This window comes from Urocitellus parryii, chromosome 6 (genome assembly GCF_045843805.1).
Source record: "Urocitellus parryii isolate mUroPar1 chromosome 6, mUroPar1.hap1, whole genome shotgun sequence".
NCBI lineage: Eukaryota > Metazoa > Chordata > Mammalia > Rodentia > Sciuridae > Urocitellus > Urocitellus parryii.
Genome location: NC_135536.1, coordinates 8,827,434 through 8,842,078, shown reverse-complemented (window position 1 = coordinate 8,842,078; position 14,645 = coordinate 8,827,434). Strand labels below are relative to the sequence as shown.

Below are 14,645 nucleotides of genomic sequence, written 5' to 3'. Positions count from 1 at the left end.
GCTGTGAAGTTCTTCCACTTCTGCTTGTAGCTGAAATATTTCTGAAATATTTAGTGGTTATTTTGGGTACATTTCTTCAGGCTTTAGGTGGGAGGAAGCTGTGAAATGTTATCCCCCAAATGTCCTCAGTCATTTCTTTTTTAAAACATTTTAACTTTTGTGTGATCATTTAGAGTCTGAGTCTTTTTTCCACAAGAATGAATTCTCTTAACTCCTCACAACCATTTCTCATTAGAGTTGTCTGAGATTTTAGTTGTAGTTTTTGTTTTTTTGTATGCTGTGTATCATTAAGTTGATGAGTCTTACTGATATTTTTGTTACCAACTTTTTTTCTTGTTTTGTCCCTTCCCTTGGAATCAGTTTTCAGAGTATATGTTCAAGTAAGTTTTTTTAAAAAATATTTATATTTAGTTATAGGTGGACACAGAATCTTTTTTTATTTTTATGTGGTGCTGAGGATCAAACCCAGTGCCTCATGCATGGTAGGCAAGCAGTCTACCTCTGAGCCATAACCCCAGCCCTCAAGTAAGTTTTTTAAAAGAACTTTTGAGTGGTAACTTTTCAAATCCTGTCTGTATTTGTTCTAGTTGAGTTATTTGGCCATGTATAGAGTTCTTATTTTTGAAGAAATTGCTTTGTTACCTTTTAGCATCCAGTTTTGTTGGTTCTGTTTCTTGTTGGATTCCTGTTTTTTTTTTTTTTCTAGTGTTGAATCTCTCATTTTCTCTCTGTCCTGGCATTTTGAATTTCACAATAGTGTGTATTTCATATCTTTCCTGATACCTGGTGGCCCCTTCGTGTCTAAACACTTAATACCCATCTTTAAACTCTTGCAAACTTGACCTTGGCATGTGTGTACGTGCTTTCTTTTCTTTTATCTCCCTTCCAAGGACCTCCGGCTGGAGGAGCTTGGGAACTGTGGAAGCTAGCTCTCTCCTCCGCATCTCCTGACTCTTCTTCAGATTTTTCTTTTCTGTCCTTAACCTTGTTCTGGGTGGGTCTGTGGGCTTCCTCTAACTCACTCATTTCATCCATCCTTGTTTTCAGTCATATATATTTTTTTCTTTGGGGTATTGAAATTCCATCCCCTGTCCTGGAGCATGCTTTACCACTGAGCTACATTCCCAACTTCCCTTCCAGTCATATTTTAAGGAAACTGTTACTTTCTTTGCACCTCATCTTATTGTTTTACTATTGTAATGGTCTGAGTCTCTTGGAGAATAGCAATTATAAGCTTTTTATATTGACTCTCGTTATAGAGATTAATTCTCTGTTAGAGTTAAGTATCTTTTTTGACTCTTTGATTTCCCAGATATTTGTCTATTATTTGATCATATTTTTTGTTGATTGACTAGTTTTAGTACTGCATTCTAGAGCTGAATTTGGAATGCCTGTGAACCTGTTAATGTAGTTTTGATTAACAGCCTCATTGACCATTTTTTCTGTGTAAGCAATGATATACACATGCTCTGTTTTGATGTTTGTGTATAATAAGTACCTTGCTATAAGAGAGTATAGAAAGAAATTTTGTATCATACAAATGCCTTAAATGTTTCACGGGATGGGGGATTTATTTGTTGAAGTAATGAAGGGAATGCATTTATAAGATATGCTCAATATAAAATGAATCCATGTTTCTTTGATACTATGGCAAGTTCTTAGGGAATGTTAAACATTTCTGTGTCTTTAATGAGGGATGATTTTAAAGATTTTTTTTTGTGTATGTGTGGAGATTTTCTGTTTTGCCTTTAAGATTGTTATGAGGATTAGAAGGGGTGTACTAAGTGCTTAGAGCCGCAGCAGGCACTTACTAGGTGTGCAGCAAATGTTAACTACATTATTACTGTGGTAATAATTATTTTACCCACATTTAAGTTTTCTCATCTTTCTGGTTTCTTGATGATAAGAAAATAACACATGGAATTTGTTTATTTGAATCTCTTTTAACACCATCTTTAGAACTAAGATTGTGTATTCTTAAATGTCCAGTTTATGAAGTAGGTATCAGATACATATGAATGAAGCTCAGCTTACCTTTTGCTTGGTGAGCATATGTGCTGTAGATCATTTTAGATAGTAAATGACTATGAATTGGTAAAGGTTGATTTTGCAATGAAAGAGAAAATGGTGATTACTGTGAAATAAAGACTCCAAAGTGTAGCTCCATCTTACTTAAGTTAAAAGCATGTGTCAAATTAATGGAGTTCCTCCTGAAGCTGTTGATTGGTAAAGGATACTAGCAGTTGACACAAGGCAGATTTTCTGTCTGCTGTCTTCTGCCTGTGTGTTTAAGGACTAGGTGTTTGGGAGACATGGATTTATTGAAGGAAGATCAGTCAGTCTCTTTAAAAATAGTAATTCTACTATAAACCTATGTTTTCTAAGAATCTTGTTCACAAATGACTTGAGATCATTTAAATTCCCACTACCGTATACTGTTAGGTTTTCATTGAAGTATTTTTCCATATAAATATTAGCTTCCTTGGTTTAGCTTTCAACACCTTATTTTTATTAATTCTTATTTTGGATATTCTCCAGAGGAATTGGTACTGGTAATAGGACATCAACACTTTAAACTTTAGGTTGTTGGCTGAGCATTTGTGTAGTACTCTATGTTCTGTCAGGACTTAAATTATTCTATGCTTTCTTAAAATATATGTAGGTAGTTATGTGTCAAACACTATGCTAAACTCAGCAAGGGTTATGTATACTTTGTAGCTTCCACATGAGACACACCCATTCAGAATGATGAAGCCAAGTCTCAGAAGAGGCCAAGTGACTTGCCCTGGGTCATGCAATATTACTATACATTCATATATATTCATAGAGCATTTTGGGGGGGTCATAGAAACTCAAGATACTTAAAAATCCACCCCACCCCCATCTCTTCTAAAGTACTTGGTTTTAAGCATAATCCTAAAGGTAATGAAGACATAGCTAGCTAGCTACCCATTTGCCTTTCTCCATAAATTGTCCTTAAAACATCTTAATTTCACTCAGTTTTTGACATCAGTGGTGTGACGAATAGATGTCCTGTTGATTCTGACAAATTAGTCTTCTAGAGCTTGATTCATTGAATCTCTAGAAACATCTTTTAGCTTGTTAAACTACCATAAGTTTGCTCATGTTGAAGTTGCATGGTCCTTGTGATGTGAAAAGGCCATTGTTACCAATAGTTGGATTTACTGGTTTCAGAAGTGTTGCTGGAAAATCTTTCTAGGTTGTGGTTGCTGTTATATGAAATTTTGATGAGAGTACATTCTGCTGCCTGGCACTCTTCTGTAGGTCATGCAATCGAGGCATGGTATTTTCTCAGCTTTTGTGCTCCTTAACACCAGAACAAGTTCAGGAGGCTCTGAAGCAGCTTTCTCTATCAGTTGGCCAAACTAAAGGAATACAGTAGGCCTTAAGAGAAGAGGTGGGCAAGTTATGACTGCATGTGAAAACAGTGCTCCTACTAACCAGTGTTTCATCCATGGAGGGACCAGGCAGTTCGACAGCCACCCACGTGTCTTCTCATTTACTTGTTCTGAAAGACTTTACAAATGCATCTGTACTTTTAGCTGCTCTCATATGGATTAGTGGTAATTTTTGGTGTACAATTTTCAGATAATTATAGTAAATTCTTCATGGTATTAAAGAGTGAGATAGGGTGAACTAATAAAGAAAGTTGATATTCTAAACTTACAACAAAGTTTAGAATATCAACTTTCTTTATTAGTTCAAGTACTAAACTCTTTTCCCCAGAAATGCTAATAGTTAGCACATTACTTGAGTTACATTTTCTCTTCCCACCTCCAGAGTCGATAACTAAAAGTGTTGCCAGGACAAAGATCTAAATGTAAACAAACAACGAATGAAACAAACAAAATCAAGGGTTGACTATGAAGCCATGTATGGGTCCATTTATACATGGATTGATACTCACAGAATGAAATTTTATGTAAGTGGGATTACATTGTACTCTTTGCCTGTGTTCAGAAGGAGATCAGTACTATTTTGGAAGAAAATTTTTAATATTTCAGTCTTCATCACTGAGCTCATTTAAAAGAGCAAAGCACTTCAATGCTTTCTAGCAAAATGTTTAGATTATTCTTCAAATTCACATGTCCTTCTTTATAAGTCACTTATTTCCTAACCTGCTTAGCATCTTTTTATATCTTATAATTATATTTAATCTCTCCATGCATTTCTTATAACATATCTGTAATTATTTAATGTTCATTCAAATAATAACAATTTTTGTGAGATTCAGGGTAAGATATTGAAATCATCTCTTTATTAAAACACTAGTTGACTAGTTGCTCTGTGGGTAAAGATCCATGGATATTTATGTATCAAACCTGTGCTAAGTTCAGCAAGGATTAGAAAAATGAGCAAAACAGTCCTTTCCCAAGAAGAGCCATACATAGGAGGAAGATTCTACAGAGAGGTGTGAAGATCATCAAGAAGTACACACATCTGTGCACTGTACCTGTTTGGAAAAAATGCATTGAAGTCACAACAATGAGAAACTGCTGCTCCATACTAAAAAGTCACATAGGGAGGCAGCATAGCTCTGTGGAAAGCATAGGGAGCTCTGAGTTCTAGTCTTTTTGCCACCGCCAACTAAGAAACTCTGAGCAAATTTCCTCTGGCTTTCTTCTTTCCCCAGTTTTTCCTGTCTGTCCAGTGGACTTTAACTAAATCTTCTAGTTTGTAAATATTGTGTTTTAAATCATGGATTTGCTTTTCCCTTCATCGAAAATACAACCTGTATTTTCACTGTTTTCAGATACTTTTGGGCAATGAATATCCTATTTTTAGTTATTATTAAGGAATATAGTAATAATTTGTAAATTGTCTATATTTGCATGATGATTTCAAATGGACTTAATCAAATAAGATTAAATAATTAGAGCCGTCACATAATTTATATTCAGAGTTCTTTAACACATGTGCAATACCAAACATTTATAAATATTAGGTTGTCAATTCTGTTATAAAAATAAATATGTATGATTTTGGAATAAGGGGAGGGGAATCCCAACAACACTGCCAGGGCACTCAAGTCTCCTTTGGATGTAGCTGTGGGTCTGATAGACTTGTACCAAGAGCATTTGGAGGTAATCTTTTGGTGCTTGACTTGGGAAGCAGAGAATTGGTCTGGGGGGTTGTTTTTGAAGATTTTTGTTCTTTTTTCCATTGAAACAGATTTATTGGTCTCCAGTCAGTGTTGAGACCATCAGTACATTATCAGTCTAAATTTATTTAGCTGGCTTCTCTTCCTTTTTCTAAATGGGAAGTGAGAAGCTCCTAATTAACTAAATTTTAACCTAGAATATTTGTATACTCAGAAATATAATGTGTAATATGTATATTAATGCCCTTTGAAATAAACCTAATTTTAACGATATGATGTTCCCAAAATACCCTATTCTGAGTGTATTTTATAAGTGATTCTTATGTATCATACAATGTTTTGGTTTCATTTATTCATGCAAGTAAAAGCACTTTTGAGGCCTGACAGAATCAGAGATTGGTATAGTCACTTTGTGAAGCTGTTCTTCCATTTGAAGGGAACAATATTGTGTACTACTGGAAACCTAAGCATGGTGACACATCATGAAAAGAGGCATTTGGGGATACTCGGAAGAAAGCCTACAGCAAGTTTTTGGAATTTTACTCATTGCCTTATAAAATGAATAACATACTTAAATACTATTAAACTTGAAGAACTTTGGCCTTTTCCATTGGTCTTTTACCATTGGTTCTTGCTATCAATGTTACATATGTTATCAGAAAAGTTGGGCAGGCGATACCTGGCCAAAATGTAGATCCAGTCTTGAAGCACAGGTGTTCCTTTTGTTAGTTGAATACTGTCTGATTTTCATTCCTGTGTAATTTACCTGCTCGGAGATTAAGAAAGCTCCTTTTTATTAAATAAGCTTGAAAATAAGATGAATGCTCTAGGTTCTTGGGTAGAAAATATTGGATAGCTCCCTTTATAATGAGTATTTAAAAATCTGCCCTCCCCAAACTGGAAAATGCATTCTCTCTTGTGTGGAAAGCAATATAGTACTGAAATATTCCTCCTTAATTTTGGTCTGAACGAACAAAAGTGTCTGTGTTTATTCCTGCCTAATGCATCACAAATCTGCTGACATGCTAACCTTGGAGTCTTGGCTGGCGTTAATCAGGCCTGTGCACCGGCAGGCAGGATGCACCTAATGCACTCCATCAGTGCAGCTTGCATATGGAAGTTCTCACGGGGGAGCTGCCCTGTGCCAGCCGAGGGTTACCTGCCCACTGCAGTTATTGTATGTAATTATCGAACCAATCTGTTCAGCCCAGCAGGGTTTAGATGGTAATCATGAAGCAACACTTTGGAAAAGAAAGATGTAAGGCACTCTCTCCTTCTCTCATCAGTTATGTGAAGTTATAGCCACTCTTAGAGCTATTTTTGAGAAACAATACCTCCATATACAAATCGGCTAAATGAATGCCTTTTAAAGTTTAAGATTAGTCAAGTTGTTGTTTTTGTATCTGTGAAGAATTTTCTTTAGGGACATGGTGGGTGTCTCTGAGTTCTGATCTTTTTCCACAGCCACCTTAAGCATGTTTTGAAACAGTGGGATTAATTGTAATACCTAGATAATAACAGTTCTGACCATTTGTGGGGTTTAAGATGATGTAGCTTGAATAGAGTTCAGCTTTCTCATATAGTTCTCTGTGGAAAAGAACCCACTGTTGCCATTAGGAGACAGAACAATGTGCTGTCAGCAGGTATTGTCTTGTTTTATAGCGATATACAAAATGGCCTGCAGCAAGGAACGCTCTGAGAGGGAGTCTAACTTCATATTAATTGTTAGGAAATATAAGTGAGGACATTCTGGTGCATCGTGATTCTCTGAAATTTGGGACATATCAGATAATTTCCTAAATGGTACAAACTTATTTTAAGTAACCTACAGAAGCTCTGAATTAAAATTTGGATTTTTACTCATTTAAATTTGAAACTACATGGGACAAAGTTATAAAAAATACATTTTATACTCATGACAAATGTCCCTTGTTAATTATATAGAGAGATATTAAGTAACTTAAAAGCTTGACATAGATCTGGATTAGCTAAAAATGTTTTAATGATAGAATGTAATAAGAGGAAATTGGATGAATATTTGGGAAGAATGGATGGTAACACTCCTAAGTAACACCCAACCTGGAAGATGAATAGTGGTTTTTGAAAGTTTAGGAAAGCTTCATACTTTTAAGGTTGTTCATTCACAGTAAAGCTTAGGACCTTCATATTTAAACTTTTAATAAAAAGTACTCTAAAAAAGAGAATTTATTAGAAGTTTGTCATTATTGATTCATGAGTATGATTTTATCACCAGTATTGGTGTTGTGTAACCTCTGACACAAAATATGAGGTAAGGTGTGTATTCTTCCATTTTCAAGTAGCTACCTACCCCTGCCACATCTGAAAGTGAAAAGCATGACTATCATTGGCCTGAGTGGTGACAGCAAATTTGTAAAACGTTTCATTTTGAAAGTGAGTTTCTTTGATCATCCTGATGGTCAAACATAGCTTTCAACGGTGAACTATATTAAATATGAAAACTTTGAGGTGGCTAGAACAAGTATTTCCGTCATCCAGACTGTGTAGCCGGAAGTTCTCTTACTCCCCTTTTGTTCCACTTCCCATTCCTTCTCTTAAGTAATAACTACCCTGAAATTATAAAGATTCTTCCCATGTTTTGACATAGCCACACTGAAATACATTCATGTAAATACTAATTTATGATAGGTTTGTATATTTACTAGTTAATCAGACTGCATCTCTCTATTTTTATATGTAAGAAGAGAAAGAAAGAAATAGAGGAAAGCACTGAATCTAGTGTTGAAGATATGGAATGCTCAAATATACAGACAGAGGAGGCCGCACAAACCCGTAAGTTGAACAGTTTTGCATACCTTCTATATTAGGCACAAAGATGCGTTATTTGGGTTATATAACATTTTGATTTTATTACAAAATATATAAATCTTATATTTGCATAGCACGTATCACAGTGTCTTCTATGCACACATTATCTTATTATTCTTAACATTGGTCATAAAGTTGGGACTGGGAGTTGGCACCAAGCAATTAAATGGCAGAACTGTTGTGAAAGGGCAGGAGGTAGAGGCCAGAACTCTTTTAACTCTCTGACCAGTAACTTCCACTCCCTCCCACTGATCCACATACCTGGAGAGAAAAGTGAAGGTCAGGAGTCAGTACTGGCTTAGCACACTTGCAAACTTCTTGATGAGTTGCCTGGTTAGTCCCCATGAAGCCTGCCAATTCTCTCTCAAGTTAGGAGGCAAGGAAGAAGCATTACATTGTCAGCTTTCAAAGCCCTTGAGGCAAAAGGCAAGGTCTGAAGTCATTTCTTAGGTGGCTGATAAACTGGGCTGAAGGCACTTCTGATAATGGAGTACCTCCAGAAATGACATTCGCAGAGCAGCATATGCAAGGGCAGGACTCAGTGGACTTTGTCTCACATGTGCAGTCAGTGTGCTTCAGGTTTCAGGAGAGATGTTTGCCTGAGTAAGGGAGGAAGAGAGTCAGTTCTGCCCAGAAAAACTTTTTTTTCAAGATTTATCTCCTATCTCATTACCTTTTTATTATTTGTTGATTCTGGACTATTTCTTGATTTCTAATGCAAAGGCTTATTTTTGGTAAAAAAATTCATTATAGTATAAATGTCCCATTGACTTAAGGCAGTGATGGATTTTACTTTTCCCTTTGATAGTTTCCCTGGTGTCTGTGTATGGAAAGCAAAATATTCAACTTTCAGAGAGAGTCATCTTTGTCCTGATTGATTTTTTTAAACATATTCTTTATTATATGTTGTGCTTAGAGCCTATCTGCATATCTGCATTAACTGAGAACCATGAGGTATCTGAGGAGGCAGTCTATAACTTCACTCTGGAGGCTAAAGGTTTTGAAGTAGTCCCCCTTTTTTTCTGTTATTTGTTGTTTTTCCTCCCTCCTCCCCTGTCTTGTTCATTTTGTTGTTAGGAAGTGAGGCGCCCCAAGGAGCAACTTATGGAAGCCTGTCTCAGCTAGAGGCTAGCAGCAGCCCCTGTGACAGTGAGTGAGAACCAAGTTAAGGAGCACTGATAAAGATAGGGTAATATGCTTACTTTTCAAAATCCCTTACATTTTAAGACTGGTGTTTTTGGTTTAGGAAGGGTGCATTTTTCTAGTTAAGGCTGCTGCCCAGTAAGACCTAGGCTTGCAGGCGGAGTGGGAAGACTCAGGCTTCTCTTAACCGCCTGCAGGCCATTGTTACCTGAACTTGGCTTAATGAGCACCAGAGGTATTTGTTTTGATAGATAAGTGATTTTAAATTCTAGTAAAATATGAAAAATGTTTTTAGTGCCTGAAATTTTAATATAAGTTCCTCACATTGATAGTTTTTCCTATAAGAAAATATATTAATATTTTTATTTTATTAATGAGAAAAGAGACTAGACTCATAGATAATTTAAGGAGAACAGTTTAGATTTTTTTTTTTTTTTTGAGAGAGAGAGAGAGAGAGAGAGAGAGAGAGAGAATTTTCCAACATTTATTTTCTAGTTCTCGGCGGACACAACATCTTTGTTGGTATGTGGTGCTGAGGATAGAACCCGGGCCGCACGCACACCAGGCGAGCGCGCTACCACTTGAGCCATATCCCCAGCCCAGTTTAGATTTTTTTATATAACTTAAGATAATAAAAAATGTTCAAATTTCCCCTTATTCATATAAACTCTGAATTGCTTTATTTAATTTTTTAAAAATTTTCCCGTTGTAATTCATTTTTCGCCTAAAGTGCAAGTCAAGGTATTTTACTTTAAAAATACTCATTTAAGAGAAATATTATTTGGAATGGTAAAATGTGATTGCTTTTGAGCAAAAAGAAGGAAAAAAAAGTTATAGGCTCATATAAATAAACGTGCGTGTGTGTGTGTGTGTGTGTGTGTGTGTGTATTCTCAGTTTAATGTAACTTGAAGGAGTAAGTCTGTTTGATTTTTTAAAAAAATTTTTGAAGAAATATATAATACAATTCAGTGAATTTTGTGTTTTAGGGCTTTAAGATTTTGTGTCGTAATCGTGTTTCAAGAATAGGTACCTCTAACAGCAGCTTTAGAAATGTCAGTTTCTTCATTAACAATTTTATTTTCAAACACAATTTATGGTTTACAATATGGTAAGAGATTTTTCTCACTGTGTGATCTTTCAGAATGCTGTGCCTAGCAAAATGGGAGCAACTTTCCTTTAATATCTATTTAGACCATTTTAAAAACATGTATAATTTTCTTGATACACCTAAGCTCATTTTGAATAGCTGGAGGTCCATTGTGTAAGAACGTACTCTGAAAGCTTTCCGCACGGGCATTGTGGGGGCTTTCTCAGAAAAAGAGAGGGGTGATGGGGTGGTTTTCAAGAAGAACAGAGGCCTCTAATCCTTTTATTTTTATGCAAGGCATAATTTTTACCAATTGAGAAAATTTGGTTATTTGCTGCAAGTAATTTTCCCCATTTACAGAATGATAAACCTTAAAAAAAAAAGTGCATATTCTGGCATTTCAAAACCATGCCAATATTTTAGAATTGTACTAAAAATTAGTTAATGTAACCATGATATTTATGGCTAGTATACCATGTCCCTCCTGTTCATGAAATGGAAATTACTCTTGGTGTTATTTTTGAATTATCATGGGTTTTTATCCATTCCTGAGATTTTTCGGGAAGGAATGACTGGTCAAGAAATACATGTTTTTAAAGGCACCCTACGAAGAAGTTTCCCACTTGTTTTTTTTACTGTCTTAATTATACAATTATAGAAGAGTATTCTAAACTAACATATGTTATTTTTCAAATATCAGATTTTACACAGATCTTATGACCTATCGTCATTAATAGTGTATTATGAAAATAATTATGTTTTAACTTAAAGAGAAAAGAAAACAGACTATTCTGTAACAATCAGAATTGAGTATTAGGGAAAATGTTGAATTAATAATACAACAGAGTCTCCAAGGTGCTTCATACTAATTACATAATAAATTCAGGGTAGCAATAGCATTTTGATTTGCTGGGAGAAACTTTAGACCGAAGCTGGTAAGCAGTAATATTTAAGAGCAAAATGTCAAATTAGGACATTAATGAGAATAGTGCTATTTGGATATAGCTGTATTGTTCTTTGTAATATGCCCATAAATTCAAAATTTATGGAAATTTTTTAATTGATTTGTATTGATTAATCAATTGACCTTGATTTTTGTGACATTTTGTCAATCTCGCAACCAGAATACTTCCAAGTTTTGATGTAAAATTAACTTAAAAATTCTTGAAATACAAACCTAAAAATCTGCTGTGGTGTAATTTTAATAGAAGGCTATATCACAAAAACTTAAGAAAAAAAATCTCAAGTTCTTAATTCAAACACTGTGTATTTTAAGTGACAAGAAAAAGGGTAATTTATATAAATTTAAAGTTTGCTGTAATTGAAATGTATGGTAATTGAATAAACTGTAACTTGCTGAAGTAACATGTTACTTTTTAAATTGATCTTCCAGTTAAGTAAGTAAATAAACCCACAGTAAGAAAACCTTTAATAGTAAGAGACTATTATTATATACATGGTAGAAATTTTGTCCCAGACTAGAACATGTTGTGTCCTTTTCAGAAAAGAAATGTAGATCTCTTTGCAGTTCAAAGTGTTCACTGATAAATTAGGAATTGCAAGGCTATGCCTCGCTCTGGTGCCATTGCTCTGTTTAGGGAGAAGTAGGAGGCCTGGGAAGGAAATGGCAGCACTAGGCAGTGTGGCCTGGCTGCAGCAAGCCTCCAGCAGCCCTGTTTCTTTCAGCTGGGGTGGAGGGCCAGGGATTGTCACTGGAGACTTAGAACAGCATCAAAGATGATGCTTGTCTAGGAAACCACTTGACTGGGAGCCGTGTGATTCCCACTTGATTCCCAGTGGGAAAGGTTTTTATTCTAACCTAGTCTGGTGCTTAAAGAACACAAGTGAAACTTTAAACCCCAAATCCCTGGCATGCTTCACCTTCTCACTTACCCCTAGGCAGTGGGTGTTTGTTGCTGTAGTTTATTTACATTTGGGGTCAGTATTTTAAATTTGGGGGAGAACTATTTTAGTACCAATGTAAGTTGGATGTGTTTTTACCAGTAGGAGTTCTTAATGCAGATAGACTTTGCTAGCATATTTTTTGACATATTAAAAGAATTAACATAATTTTGTAAGATTTTTATGATGTTGAGTAGTACCTTTTGTGGAGATTTCATCCACAAACCGATCATCAGAGTCGATTAGATTTTAAAGTATTAATAGCTGTAGATAGAAGTATTTGTACGTTTGTTCTTTTGCTTATATAAATTAATGATTCAAATTTCTTTGATTTCTCTTCAAGGTTCAAGAACCAGAAAGAAAGTCCAGAAGTAAATCAAATGCAGTGAACCAACTTTTTTTCCCTTTTCATTTGACTTTTTTTCTCCTTTTCTGTTTTAAATTTTATTTTCATGGGAGTGTTGAGGGGTGGGAATAATAATTAAATACCTATGTCTTTGAAAAACAAACTTTTTTTTTAATTAAAATGAACCCTTGTACAGTTTATTAAAGACTAGTTTATGAAATTCCAAAATCTTCAGGTTTGCTCTTTAAGCTATCTCAGTCTCTGTGTGCATGAAGTTTTAGAGTACATAGAAGAAAAATTACCATGAAAATACACTTTTCTAATCATGTGCATTTCTCAGAGTGGACAGAAATGTTTGTTGGAGTCTTCATTTTTAAGGAAAATTTAAAATAAAGGTCTCATTATTTGCTTGGCATAAATTTTTTTTTTTTTTTTTTTTTGTGGTGGTAAGGTGTGGTTTGTATTGATTTTAGTTGTTGTTGTTCTCCATAATGTTTATTGAGCACCTGCTGTATGAGACATGAGGTGCACACAAGGGCAAGGGCTATAAAAACGTGCAGTAGGCACAGTTGTATTTATGAGAGAGAAAATGCACATATTTGAAAATTAGATTATAGAAGAATGGTATGAGTATGTAAGCCGTCTGACAAGAAAATGGGATAAATGATCACATGGGACACTGTCACAGATTGTGTAGAGCCTGGTTGCCTTTAAGGAACTCCTGTCTACTGGATATATTCATTCACAGGAGATGATTTTCTTAACAAGTTTTATTTGTGCAGCAAATGATATTTGTACATCAAACCAAGCACTATAAAATTTCAGTGATTAGAGATTTTAAGGTCTAGAATATTTAACTTGTCTTGGGAACAGAACCTCAGAATTTTAATATTTATGAATAATTCCAAGATATAGTTCTCAAAGTTTACTTTGTTAGAAAATTGGGATCAGACATATTCTCCAGTGGGTAGAACACCTTATCACCTGTAGCATATTCAGTGTTTTAAAGTAGTATGTGGACGCAGTCTTATTTAAATGTTGAAGTATTTTAACAAGTATTCAAAATATTACTGGCACATTAAGGTGTTGATTTCTCTATAGCTTAGGACAAGCCTAAAATAGATATTTGAGTTTTTAAAAAGTGAATTGATATAGAAACATAATAAGTTTGTAATAATACAGGTGGGGTACGGCATACCAAAAATTTTCAAGGTGTACCAAGTTTGAGAAACTGAACCAACACAAAGACAATAACTTTTGGTTCTCCAGTGTAGAACTGTCATGTGAAGTTGTCATGTGAAGTATTTGTCCCTATAATGGGCAGATATTTTTCAATGCAAAACAGATCTGCACAGTTTTTTAAAATCAATTTTTTAATGCCTCTCAAAGGTATCGAGTTATGTGTCTTTACAGAAGAGAGAATTAAATTTTGGGCAGGGAGTCCTACTTCCTGTAGAATGTTGAATTTTAGTACTGTTCAGTGTTATGGGCCCAAGTTTATTCGTAACACCTAAATCAACTCTCAAGTTCTGTTTTAAACACATTGATGCTTAAAATAGGATAAAATGTGTGTGATGTGTTTTTGTATATATGCTGTAGCCCTTTTTATTTTTCAAAACACAAAAACATAGCAAAACGTGTTGGTTAAACATTAAGAAAACAAATATTTCATCACATATTGTTTTAAACAAGTGCTGACATTTTCTCGAATGTTACTGTATTGGCAGGGCTACAGAAGTTAATGCAAAACTACTATCCATGCTAGCCAGTTTGATGTATCAGCCACAGCCCCTGTTCTGCTATTCTTTTATTCCCTACTGTGCACTGGATTTTCCTCCACCCTTTATTTTTAAGAAGTGGCCAAGCAACTTACTTGGCATTCAGTGGTAAGCGTTTTTCCTTGCCCTTTTCAGTTTTTTAGTTCTCCCCCCACCCCCAATATCCTGCATTATTTTTATTTTCTTTCTAAGAAGTGGATTTCTATTTTTGCCCCGTGCCCCCCCCCCCCCGCAGTCTAGCCTCCATATTCTAACCTGTCATAACACCACTGTGTCCTGCTTTCTCTGCCATTTTCTTGGGTCCTTAGTGAGCTGATGTTTTCTAGTCTGTTGAGGATCAGCACCTGTTCCAAACTCTTGTCCCACATGATAGAATTTATGTGTGCTGTGTGTTTTCTAGAAAGCAGCTGATAAGTCTT

General features: G+C 35.2%; 1 protein-coding gene across 3 annotated transcripts in view; it reads left to right on the top strand.

Annotated features, from left to right (window-relative positions):
- Vrk1 (VRK serine/threonine kinase 1) overlaps nt 1-12,804 on the top strand; it is an 87,838-nt gene extending 75,034 nt beyond the window's left edge. For 2 of the 3 annotated variants that reach the window (XM_026399420.2, XM_026399421.2), the window contains 2 exons: nt 7,843-7,933; nt 12,446-12,804. In XM_026399420.2, coding sequence (XP_026255205.1) covers nt 7,843-7,933; nt 12,446-12,477 — 123 coding nt within the window. In that variant the 3' untranslated portion in view covers nt 12,478-12,804. The remainder of the gene's footprint in view (nt 1-7,842; nt 7,934-12,445) is intronic. The other variant, XM_026399422.2, reaches the window with a different exon arrangement.
- The last annotated feature ends 1,841 nt before the right edge of the window (nt 12,805-14,645 follow it).